Raw genomic sequence first — 13,726 nt, forward strand, 5'->3', positions numbered from 1 at the left:
CCTTCCTATCCTGATAGATAAAACATGACCTCCACCCCATCCTCTTTCTCTGAATAGTGTTGTAACAAAGCTTGCCAGTTTTATTGGCATTATCTGCAGGTCATTTATCATCATGTATGAAGCCAAGGCCATCTTTTCAGTCTCAAACTACAATAGCTTTGGTCTGTAGACTGTAGCTCTACTACTCATCTAGACAAACTTATCTGTAACCTAACAATTCTGAAAAATTTAAATTTGACACAAAAATAGGCTTAAAACGTGGGTCGTGCAAAATTGTGAGGTCAGCATCAACTTAGGAGTAACTTGCCTTGTCTAACTTTGCACAACTTGGGAGTGGGCAGATGACCTATGCAATCAGATCCATAAACTGGCATGTGTTTAACACAACAAAGAATTACTATTCTGACAAAGAAAATTAGGTGTCTGAGTACATAGGTGTCGGCTACAAGTTCTTACCCCAGCCTGAATTGGGCCTCTCCTGAAAGGTAGCAATGCAAGGTAACTACCAGATTATATACGTGATACTCTGTTTTCATTGATAGCTATATCAAAGTAGTGGACATGGGTTAAGAAATAATGCTTATACCTCTCCCAAGTGTTAAGTCCTAACACTATTATGGACCAGAAGATGGGTTTGCATCCAACTGGGCATCACTCTCTGACTGGCAAGAGTAGCTTGAGGGATACAAACTGTGTTTTTTACTGGATTGCAGCCCCTCTATCAAATCTTAGCATCCATCGAATGCTGCCAGCATTTATCTTGTATTCAAATTGTGCTTGATGTCACCTCAGCTGGTAGAAGCATAGAGACTGTACAAAAGGTGAGGGACAACGCAGAGTAATATGAAATCCCTTACTCAAGAGGGGAAATTGATAAAACCAACTTGTCTAGTTGACCTTGTGGATCAGGAGTGAATTGACACAGGCTTCATTCTGTCCATTTTTGTAATCTATACATCAACACCTGGCGGCCTAGTGTTTGAGAAGCAGCCAAAATGTGAAGTGGTATTAACACCGTTAAGTGGCCCTCCATCTCTGCAGAAAGCAGTTTTCTGTGGATATTCTCCACAGTGAATTCTGTCCTTGGAGGTTTCCAAGCTTAGATTGATATATGTGAAGTAGGTCCAAAGATTTAAATTGGTTCTGAGGGTGTTGTTTAAATAGTCATTCAATATTCTGGGCTGGAAATTCGACTGCACGGTGGTACTGAGTTTGGGTGTTTGCCAGCAGTGTAACATTCAAGTGGATCAGAGTAGACCTATGCGTTAAGCAGATTAGTAAGCAATGGAAAACATCAGATTTTTCTAATTTCCAGTCAAGCAATATTATCAGCTACTTCTTTCTTTTTTTGCAAGTTGAACTCTCCAAAGCTCCTGCAGCTGACATGGTAATGGAGTAGAAGAAGGGAGCGCATTATGGAGGTATTAACAGTTTTTCCGATGTCCTCTATCCTGTCAATTAAAACATTTTAAAACAAATGGAGAAGGGATAGAGATTTCCATGTGCTGGAGGCCAGCTTGGGAGAATTGATCATGCCACAATTTTTTTTTTTCAAAAATGCTAGTGCTGCCTTTTGCCTTGTTATGGAGATGGTGAAATAGATCTTTTAGCCAATCAGATGACATTAAAAAGCACTTCAAGACCCCATTACGATCTTTTCACTGAAGAACTTTAGACTTTACCACTATCTTTTTTCATGTCTCGTGAGCGGAGTTTGACCAAAATACAGAGGGGGAAATAATGTGTGACACAAATATGGTGCAGAAATGCCGAGGACAAAAATATTATGAAGGTAAGTTTCTATGGGTAAGTAAAGTTTTACTTTACTGTCCTCTATATATAAGTACCTTGACTATATATATATATATATATATATATATATATATATATATATATATATATATATATTTGAGGTACATAGACGTGGAGTTCAGAATAATAAAGCTATACTTACCCATTTGCACTTACCTTCTCGATATTTAGGTCCTCAACATTTTTTTAATTATATATCTGTCACTCAATAGTTTTCTCCTCAGTATTCTGTCATCGAACCATTGTTAGTGGTCTTCCATTCATGATTTCATGGGACCTGCATGGATTATGTTGTTCCATGCAGGATATTACAGTATTCTGCTTCTAATGGGTGAAATAGTGATTTTCTGAGATGTAATGATGATGTCCCAGGGCTCTGTATCCTGTTTAGGTCGACTATTTCAGAGCAATTTACTCGATTTTTAGAAGTCAAATGCTATGAGTGTGCTTAGTTGATGACATCTTTCGGAGGGTTGGGAGGTAGATGGAGAAGTTTGTAATACGTAAACTTCCAGTACTTCAGGAAAATGCCTGTGCCATGGAGGGAAGATGTAATAAGGGACAACCTGAGATGCCAATAAGCATTTCTGAACTCGTCTCTCAGGCTCAGGAAAGGCCATTACATCAAGGAAGGCAGCAGGTCTTCACTTTGCTGGCCCCTGATCATCCATTTTGAAAAAAGGTGAACTTGGAATGAAATGCACCGACATTAACAGCGGCCAAATGCATTAATGACTCTCCTGCTGGCTCCAAAGTAGAAAAATGTCTATTTATAGCAGAAGTGCAGTTAACATGCTTCTATGAGCAGCCGACAGTGCCAGCATGGAAACGCTAGAAAGAAGCTTTCACGGCGGGGGTGGAAAAATGTGGATATTCTAAATGGAATGACTGCTTGATCGACTTGATCAGAGAAAGCGTGTTCATGCTCTGGAATTTCATGGAGAAACGGAAGATTCTCTTCATCATACATTCTTTGTGGTTTCTACAGAGTTTAAGCACCATCTGGTTGTGAGTTGCACCAGTCCTCGCTATTGGTGAATGAATGAGGTGAAAGTTTAGTGTAGATTTGGTGTGGCATACGCACTCAATCAACAGCAGATTTAACTCAATCACCACACCAAACTAATCTGGCGAGAACTTAATTTTTGTCTGGGCTCCAGCATTACTTTCATAATATCCAAGCTTTTGTAGCCCCCCCCCCCCCCCTTTATATGTCAAGAACGTTTTTGACGTACGTCACCATTTGCATTTGTTCTGCTCTTGTTGGGATTGAAAGATATTGACAAACTTGTCGTCTGGTAAGACAATAGTTCCGTTTCATTACTCTCATCTTCAAAATTTCCTACTATGACCTGTCTCTCTGTCATTACAAATCTTTTGAGAAATGCTGGTGTTTGATGAAGTGCGTTCCAAAGAGTTATTTTTCCAATAAATTATCCTTTGGCACACCTTTCAGCATAAAGGAGACAGGGCATTACCTCTGGACATCACCGCTTAGGCAGATGGCTAGTGATGTGTATGTTACAGTGGCTCTTTGGCGTTCATATGGAGCAGTTACCTGCTGTAATGTACTACAGCTTCTAGCATAAACTACATGTGGACATATCTTCAAATGCAGTAAGCAGATTTAAAATCTCACTTTTGATCACTGCAGGTCTTGATCCTGAGATAAGTCTATTCTCAGCACTTTTGCATCTGTATGAGCTCTTTGAAAACACGAGAAATCATTAAAGAAACTGCATTCAATTTACCTGAGGCATATGGACTCGATCATCAAATTTGCTTCTCTGTCTCAGTCAGTGAATTTAAGCCTTAGAGCATCAATTAGGCAGTAATGAGTCACCCAATGTTATTTAGCAATGTCCCGCCCACTTCTGTGTTTCGTTCCTCATTTAAATGCAAGAGAAAGAAGAGCTCATTCTGGTGGAAATCCCAGTGACTATGCTAGTGGGAACATTTGTTCAGTTACACCAGGATTTGTACTCTCACTTTGTTCGTACAACCCCACGACTCAGATTTCAGGAGATTTTTGTAGTGCTGCCATTGAATTGTAGACTTTTTCCCCACTTCAGCTTAAGCAGCTTCTGCCATGCAGGCAGTGATATTATGGAATTAAAATGCCAACCTCATTGGAAGGCCAGCTTTAAATTTGGTGGCCAGGCTACTGAAAGTTTCAAATGAAACCCATGCTCTCCCTATGAGAGAAATGAGGCTCACTGGAGTCCCTCTACTGTGTGGACTCTTGCAAGACATGTCTAGATGTCATATTGGATTTTTGGGGTTTTTTGAACTTCATTAGAGTCAGAACAAAAGCACACCAGGCCTTTTGCTCAACACTTTTCAACCAAAGCTGCGGGTGCCAGTGGAAGTAGGATACAAGGGGACACCAAGGACCCACTTCCAAGAGTCCATAACTTCTTGAGTCATGAATGCTTAACATCACTAAAACTTCCTAAACTCTTTCGGTACTTTCGTACCTTGAGAAGACTAGCTCCGCTCTGAAATACTTCAGTCTCGCTTACATGCAATGACTTTCCACAACCTCAGAAACTGCTCCTGAAGCTGCTTCCTCAACCTCAGAAATAGCTCAGGGACAATGCACATGGCCGATGTGGTATTATAGCTCTAGAGGTAGTGATTATGTAGCATTAAAGCAATTTGGTATGTGATATAGGATTTATTTATTCGTATCTAGCACCATGGAAGTTCTCCAGCTGCTTACTTTTAACTCACAAGGCCAGCGAGCAAATATAGTTGCAGGCTGCAATATTTTCATTATCAAATTCACACTTTTTCGCAAAAAAACTCCATAATTATTCATGCCTAAACATATGCAAATATACATCTAATAGTATACAGTAATATAGCATTTGCAAAGTTCTAGTCATGAAAACATTTGAAAATAAAATGGACTATCCCTTTTCAGAAATACTATTACCCTCATTCTGAGTGAGCTGGTAAAGTTGAGCGGAGAAACTGCCCGCTAGAAATATTGCTTTTCCCCATTTACCTCCCCATCAAGATTTTTTGGTTTGGAAGTGGAATTGGGAAAATATTTGAATTTACCGAGTTCCTTTTCTGAACTATTTTCCACATGCATTTCAGGAACGTCAATTCGCCAAAATGCCAGGGGTAGCGTAAGTGACAACACACGCCCTTTGACCTCCACTTTCACACACACATACATATTTACACATACACACAAATTCATACTTTACACTCTCTCTCATAAACACACTCTCACCCACAGGCACGCACACAACATACATTTAAAAGCATTTTTAACTTACCTCATCTGCCATGGAAGAGAACAGTCAGACTAATTGTACTCCACTTTCATTACACTAATAGTGAATAATTTCTTATTCACTATTATTCGCTATTAGTGTCATAAAAACTTGACAGGAAACAAAGAGTGGAGCCCCAACTGATGTCCACAAGGGAGAGCGGCCACTGTGTTGCAGGCTCTCATTTTGCCACCTCTGAAGCCAGGGGTTGCAAAGGCAGTGCCAGGGGTCGCAAAGGTCAAGTTAGAGGTCGCAGTTGCGACCTCTGGCGACCCCTAAATGACATCCATGACACATTTCGCAAGGTGATGCATGGAGAGAATCAGGGGGAAAACAGCGTCCACTCCAAGTTCAATTTTCACCTGACAGTGTCTGTGCGACCTCAGTCAACTGAGTAAGCTCCCTAAACAAACAATCCTAAACATACCTGCCTCACGTGCCTGTAGCTATGATTCGCGTCCCTATGAAACCTTCAGAAAGATGTTTAATTCCAGGCACCTTCCTCACAGCTACACCCCAAGTACTAATTACCTATTTCCCCATCCCAACTGCAGTACTAGCTAAATGCAAACTGATGGCACCTTTTCTGCAGTGTCACAAATCACAAGGCTTCAGACGTTAAGCACCAGAGGGTATATGGTTTTCGTCATCGCCTTTCCGCTCAGGACTAAGTGCACTGACTTGGGCATGGGCTCTTAATAGTCTAACCCAAGCTCGAATTTGTAGGAGGCATGCTTGTGTTTAGATGAAGCGAGTGCAGGCTGCATCATATCTGACCAACCTGCTGCTGAGCATCTAAAACAACTGCTGCAAATGGAAAAGTTTACTCAGGGACCACATAATTGGGAGCCAAGGTGTGGCAGCAGAAAAGGGCAGAGTCACGAGGGGCAGAGTCATGAAAAGTGTAGTTGACAGTCAACGTATACATTTATTTTAAAAGAAAACTCTGCCAAAAAGAGATTAGCAAGAACGCATGAGAGTGCAAATCTGCTTCGACTGACTTCAGTGGTCACAAAGAAACTGCATTTAAAAAATATCTTACAGAGGTAAGGCATGTGCAGAGACTTTGTTGTGTCCATCAAGTTCCAGGGGATGATAGCAACGGTGAGCTAACCGTGGTGGTTAATGCAATTGCTTGTTATATCTGTGTTTTTGTCTAATCACAGTTTTGACCCAAAGTAGCAGAGAAGGTTAATGTGCCTGCTGCAAAGTATGCTGTGTGGCATGCAGATACAGATATGTATTTTATGAGATGGGAGAGTGGGTTACTGCTTTGGACACAGAGATCCTTGTCCTATTTGCAGTTCATTATCGGCAGTCCTTCTAATACAGCACGTGGACCTATACATGGGAATCAAAGAGATGCATGCAAACTGCAAAGCATGGATTTAGAACCTTTTTTAAATCAATCTGTTGATGTTCTAAGGTTGTTAAAAAGGATTACTCTATGTAGTAATAACATCTTATTAATACAGACAGCCCCACCTGCCATTTTATCTTTTAGATTCTTGCTTTGTGCTTCCCCCGACCACGCTCTCTTAAAACATAGGACCTGATTATGACCTTGGCGGAATGGAATACTCTGTCAATAACATGATGGATATTCCACCCGCCGTATTACAAGTACCATTATATCCTATGGAATTTGTAAAACAGCGGGCGGGATATCCGTCACGTTTGTGACGAAGTATCCGTTCCACCAAGGTTGTAATCAGGCCAATAATGCCTACCCACATGGACGACATGGGACTCCTACGTCATGTAACTCTCAGTTTCTTATGTAACATTTCCTGTACAATGATTAACACACTTGTATGATTGTCTCTGTATAAAGAGCGTATGTGATATAACATCCCACATTAGGATAAATAGTGCTATAAAAGTTTGAAAAAATACATTAGTAAGTGGAATTTAAATCATGTTTTGAATAATTACTCACACAGACACATTTAACATTCTTACAGTGCATACATATCTGTTAGATGGAGGGATAAAACAAAGTCAAAAATTGGCTCTGAATCATAATTTCTCTTAAGTACTTGTGAAGTGAAAACAAGCTTTGTTCTTTTCTTTCCCTCCATTGCCCTGTTATCTAGGTGTTAGACTCCAGATACCTCACAGCAAAGATGATACTCAAACAAAAAAAGGGTTGATGGTCCTTCAAATCAGGCCTTTGTTTTGGGCCCAGCTGGAAGAGGAAATAGGAAATCCCCTCACTGACTGCAGGACGGCAATCAGGCAATATGTGCGCACTGCTGAATGTGGCCCAGTGTTGGCAATTTACACCGGGACAAATTCAGCATAACTGACTGTGGTAAGCCTCATCCCAGATCCAGCTCAATAGTTGTTGCCAGATCCAGAATTCAGCCGGATCCCCGTCATTTCCTGCACTGCTTAAAATAAAGCCTAAGAGGACAGACCATCAGGGTCAACCAATATAAAAACACTCTGTGAGTGCAAGCAATATTGAATGGGAATCAGCACAGTTACAATACATCTCATTACTACAAAGGGTTACCAATAATTAGTCGAAAGAGGAGTGGAATACAGAGTTGAGGGTTTTCGTAAAAAAACTATTCTTCCACAAGTGGAGTGCAGCTGAAAATCTGAAGTTCAAAAAGAATTCTGGCACCAGCTACCACCTTTGAAAGAACATAGTGATGCCACTGACGTGTGTTTTACAAACAAATAGCAGCGTATACTGCAGGCAAGCCGAAGACTACCCACTTGCCCTTCTAATAACTCTGTAAGGTGGGACAAGGGGAAGTAATCAATGGAACTGGAAAGAATGGAAAACAGAAGGGTGTGCTACTGGGTGAAGTGATGCCTACCTCTCGAAGGCAGCCCATGAAGTTGTTGCTGACGGGGGAGCCTGGCAGATCGGCTGTGCTTGGGCTCCCCCCGACATAGAAGAAATCATCGGAGCCCAGCATGGTGTAGTCTTCTTGTGTGTAGCCGGTGGTAGTGAGGATTCCGTCTACCGAGATGGTCACCTGAAGAGGGAAACAAAAGGAACAGGACAACATTCCCAACCTTGAACTTTAAACAGGTATGACTTGGAGACACCTCTCCCTGAGCTCTAGTTCACTCAGTGTTTTGTTTTTCTTTTAAAAAATGTTGTAAATATGTGAGTATTTAGGTTTGTATTTAAATATATGGTAATATTATTTAGCTGGGAGTCACAGTCCCATTTTTTTGCCCACTTATTTTTTTCCTAGGCCTCCTGATGCCACCATCTTCAGTGACCTTTGAACTACTGCCGCCATGATGAATCTCCCGAGTTTTCACCAGCATGTTGTCCCATCTTGCTGCTCAGATGAAAAAAAAAGGCATTGCCCTTTGGAAGATGAATTCAGCTTAGGGTATTGAGTATTTTACTTACTGGTGAGCTCTGTGAACAGCCTATGTACAACGACGAAGTTTTCCGCACTGGCTTTTTAGAAGATTACTATATCTTCATTTCTTTTATTATTTTAAGAGACACATCAATGAGCATGCATTCTTCAAGGGCCCTTTACCAAGGAAGCAAAGGTCACGACTGTTCGAACATGCTCTGAAAATTGGGAGTACACAACTGCCTCTCCACAAATTCAAAGGGTAGAGGTCGGGGTTACCATTTCTGTGCACAGTTAAATCTGAGGAGTCAGAAAGGAAACCTAGGTAAACACATTTAGCCAAACACTCGAAAATACCAAAAAAAAAACGGCGAGCAAAGTAACATTTTTGGGAAATCATCTTGAAAAAAAAATTGCAGATCAGCAGTTTGACACACCCATGCCAAAAAAAGCCATTGGAGAGAGGGAGGATTTCAATTTCACACTGGCATGCAGCAAAAATAATTAATAACTGAATCCCTTCACCCAATTAAACACCAGTGTACAGAAAAATAGAATTACACTAAATTGAAGAATCAACTAAAATAATAATTAATAAACCAAAAACCATGGTGCGTTGAGGGTGCTGGAGGAGCAGAATGAAGTGTGATGATAAAAACTGTTAGTAAGTTAGAGGTGAAGAAATGAGATAGGAAGGGAGACCTCGGATTGCTCATTTTGAGACGTCGTCACCATCTTTGATTTGATTGTTTGAGGACCAGGTGTGCTCATTTGATCTAGTAATCATTCCATTTTTAAATTTGTTCCAGGGTACCTCAAAACTGGAATAGCACAGTCCTTTGTAGACAAGTAACATCCTCAGGAATGGATGCAACTACCACAGAACTATAGTCTTCATCTAATTCATTTTTGGTCCTTTGCTGGTACCAATAGCCCTATTTATAGTTCATTGGATGCAGGACATCAGCCAAAAAGTGGAGGCTGTCCCGGCTGTCAATGGCACTCTAAATATGGGGGACAAGACATCCGCCACTTTAAGCGGATGTCCAGCTCTTCCAAACTATAAATAAGGGTCTAAAGCGGTCATTCTGACATGCGGTCACCGCCAAATGGCCGCTCTGCGGTCAGGAGACCGCGGATGCCATTCTGGCTTTCCCGCTGGGCCGGCGGGCGACCGCCAAAAGGCCGCCTGCCGGCCCAGCGGGAAAGCCCCTGCAACATAGAAGCCGGCTCCGAATGGAGCCGGCGGTGTTGCAGGGGTGCGACGGGTGCAGTAGCACCTGTCGCGATTTTCACTGTCTGCAAAGCAGACAGTGAAAATCTTCATGGGGCCCTGTTAGGGGGCCCCTGCACTGCCCATGCCAGTGGCATGGGCAGTGCAGGGGCCCCCAGGGGCCCCACGACACCCGTTCCCGCCATCCTGGTTCTGGCGGTGTAAACTGCCAGAAACAGGTTTGCGGGAAGGGGGTCGCGCCGCCATGGAGGATTCCCTGGGCCAGGGGAAAACCGGCGGGAAACCGCTGGTTCCCCTTTTCTGACCGCGGCTTTACCGCTGCGGTCAGAATGGCCCCGGAAGCACCGCCAGCCTGTTGGCGGTGCTTCCGTTGCCCTCCACCCTGGCGGTCATAGACCGCCAGGGTTGGAATGAGGGCCTAAGTCCTACATCAGCTTCTACACATCCAAGTGTAGGATTATGCAAAGAGGCTGGCAACATGTATCTACATAAACACGCTGCTGCCAGTCAAGGAAGGGACTGGTTATTATATGCAGGCTGGACAAGCAGGTAGATAGAACGGCCTTCTTGTTCAGATATTACTCAGAAGCCAGAATGTGTAAATCTGACTCTATTATAGTGCCACTTTGATTACATTAAGCCTGCCACTACTGCAAGGTTCCCATGAGTTTCAATTGGATTTCAAGTGGGCTGTTCAATGTTTGCTGTGTCATTTCACCTATGTGATCTTTCTGCATCACTCTCCCCCTACAACTGTGGTATGTCATGTTGTTGGTGCTTCTAGTACTGATTTTCTTGTCTCTTCTATCTTTACCAGCATATAACCAAGCTGGTAGTCCTATCCGAGCAGTTTGTTTTGCAAGCACTGTGAGCATTGTTTAGCATTGTTATTTCTGTTTTATATTATATTAACACAATTTATTGTCAAAAATAAAAATGCTGCATGAACTTACTTTATATTTATTCAGGATTTTCTCCTACCACAAATTAAATGTCTGTTTGCACATTGCCTATGTATTTTCTACTATGCCAGTCTTCGCTACATCCAAATTTTGACTTTGATTTTGTTTTCTTGCATGTTACCGTTAAGGTAAAAGAGATGTTTCTTGTGTTATTTTATTTGCTGAATATAATTAAAAAAACAGAAATTCACTGAAAAATACAAGGGTTAAAGTGATGTCACAGTTAGGTATGGTAATAAGATCTCAGCTTAGATTTACAAAAAAAGAAATGTGTTGAGAAAAACAAAGGTTACTGTGACATTGTAGCTTAGTGCGGACTTGAGATAAAAAAAAAAAAACTAATGCTTAAATACCAAAGAAGCACTGAAATTTGCTGTAATTTGCTGAGAAAACTATTCCCTGTGCCCCGCCATGCTTCTAACTTCACATTTTACATCACTGATGACATGTTAAATGACATTATTAAAGTCATTTAACATGTCATCAGTGATGATATCATCCAATCACTGTGGGGGTGTCCTATAGGGTTTGTGGACTTGAAGTAATTCAACATGGTACACCTGCGGCCCGTCTTCCATTACCAATCACTTGGTACCAGACATAACCTTTTACCAGACTCCGGACACAGCGTATCTATCAAGCCACCCACATTTGGTGGGTATCACTCTCTTTTCACTAGCATCCACCTACTTAACGAACAAAATGCCTCTATAGATTTTGATGAAGTCACCCCCTTTTTTAAACCTTGAACATCCTCAAAAAAGTTTGTACTCTATTCACTTTAATAGAATTACCTTCCTAAAAGCTTCACATGGCCATCAGTATAAGTCAGGCGGTTGACAGGTTTGCATTTGCCACTGAAATGACACCTTTTGCCAGGCCCTTTGAATAGCCTTCCATAGTTTGGTAAAATACAGTACACTCATTCCTGAGATAAGCACATTGGACTACCCCCTTTGGGCTATGCTTAAAACACCAGTTGAGATAAATCACCTCATTCTGCAAAGGCTCAAACTCTTCAGCGAAGTTCTGGAAATAAGCACCCACACTAAAGAAACTTCTTTGTTGCATGCCCAGATACCTACTGGTGGATAATATATTGGTAACAGAATTTTTGGCTTTACTCACTGATTTTTATAAAATAGGCATTGGCTTTAAGCTACAATCTAATTTTAAACATACCTCTGCAGCCCACCTCAGGTTCACTCTGACTATACCTTGTTTGCTATACCTTGTGCACCAAACTTTAGTGATTTGTAAATGTTGCACCACATAATTTTCAACTTGTAAAACCACTCTTGCCACCAAGGATTGTGCTATTTTCATGCTATAATTTCCATGCTATGCACCTACATGTATTCACAGAGTAACTCTATGCTGTATATAACTAGGGTGTTAACGGGGATACCATACGTGATGTCATCAATGATGCAGTTTACCAGGACATGAGTGATGTAATATGTGAGGTTATAAGCAGTGCATGGTGGGGGCACAAATTATACTAATCTCAATAAACCATAACTTGTGAATTTCAGGGTTTATTTGTTTTTTTTAAAGTTAGGTTTTAGCTCACTTCATCAACTCAACACATAACTTTTTGGGGGGAATCTAAAATTACTGCAATTCCAAATTAATGTTAATGGATCCGAAATATTGGAAAGTCGAAATTGGGGTCCCAAATTAGTGATTGCATATCATAAGATATTGCAATAAAAAATATTACAACCCTTTCTAATAAATACGGAAATGTTACAAAGTTGTGTCAGATTATCAATAAAAAGTTATTATCATTAGGGCATGTAACTACTCCCCAACCCATTTTTTTTCATTAACTTCTAATATCTTTATTGACATACACATAGTGTCATACTACCTGGAATGCAGTACCGAACCTATCGTCCAAGGAAAAACAAACACTTTATTGTGTACTTACATGTGCAATACATGAGGTATCACGAGACTGTCAAAATGTTTCATTTGTTTAAAATGTATTTTAATACGTACTGAACTATGTTACTTCATTTAATATTTTTCGAACACAACTATTTATTTTGTTTTACACTCCCATTATGATGTTGGTTTTTACCTTAAAGTCTTCCACTAGACCGACGTTACTCAAAGTACGGCCCGCGGGCCGCCAGCAGCCCCACGGACCGACCTTGGCGGCCCACGGAGACGTACAACAAACGGCCTATGATAATGGCCGCAGTATGTAAACATAGAAGAGAGCCGCGGGAGCATGCGCAACAGTGGCTTCTTTGCGCATGCTCCTGCGGCCCTCCTCTATGTTTACTACGGCGGCCATTATTTATAACGTTTCCGTGGATCCTGGAAGCCAAAGCCCCATAAAAGTCAGCGCTTGCAGCTAACTTTTACGGGGCTTTGTCATCTGCTTCCTGTCACCGGCTCCACGTCTGCTGCCCGCCTGCCTGCCTGCCGTTCTACATTTGTGGCATCTTTACTGTGCTTTGAGTCAGGTAAGGCTCTTTGGTTATTTATTTATTTGTTTTTAATGTAGTGTGTGTGTTACTGGGGTAGGGGTGAGAGTAGATTGCGCTGTGTGTGTGCGCTGTGTGTGTTACTGGGGTAGGGGTGAGAGCAGATGGCGCTGTGTGTGTTACTGGGGTAGGGGTGAGAGCAGATTGCGCTGTGTGTGTGTGCTGTGTGTGTGTTACTGGGGTAGGGGTGAGAGCAGATTGCGCTGTGTGTGTGCGCTGTGTGTGTGTTACTGGGGTAGGGGTGAGAGCAGATGGTGCTGTGTGTGTGTGCGCTGTGTGTGTGTTACTGGGGTAGGGGTGAGAGCAGATTGCGATGTGTGTGTGCGCTGTGTGTGTGTTACTGGGGTAGGGGTGAGAGCAGATGGCACTGTGTGTGTGTGCGCTGTGTGTGTGTTACTGGGGTAGGGGTGAGAGCAGATTGCGCTGTGTGTGTGCGCTGTGTGTGTGTTACTGGGGTAGGGGTGAGAGCAGATGGCGCTGTGTGTGTTTTACTGGGGTAGGGGTGAGAGCAGATGGCGCTGTGTGTGTTACTGGGGTAGGGGTGAGAGCAGATGGCGCTGTGTGCGGATGGCGCTGTGTGCAGATGGCGCTGTGTGCG

General features: G+C 42.1%; 1 protein-coding gene across 28 annotated transcripts in view; it reads right to left on the reverse strand.

The window, feature by feature from the left end:
• Positions 1–13,726, reverse strand: part of NRXN3 (neurexin 3) — a 1,990,994-nt gene that overhangs the window by 1,388,920 nt on the left and 588,348 nt on the right. For all 28 annotated transcript variants that reach the window (XR_011198826.1, XR_011198824.1, XR_011198825.1 and 25 more), the window contains exon 6: positions 7,931–8,092. Coding sequence is in view for 22 of the 28 variants with exons in the window: in XM_069208383.1 (XP_069064484.1) it covers positions 7,931–8,092 (162 nt within the window). In the remaining 6 variants the exon portion in view is untranslated. The remainder of the gene's footprint in view (positions 1–7,930; positions 8,093–13,726) is intronic.

The sequence above is a fragment of the Pleurodeles waltl genome, chromosome 9 (genome assembly GCF_031143425.1).
Source record: "Pleurodeles waltl isolate 20211129_DDA chromosome 9, aPleWal1.hap1.20221129, whole genome shotgun sequence".
In the NCBI taxonomy this organism is placed as follows: Eukaryota; Metazoa; Chordata; class Amphibia; order Caudata; family Salamandridae; genus Pleurodeles; species Pleurodeles waltl.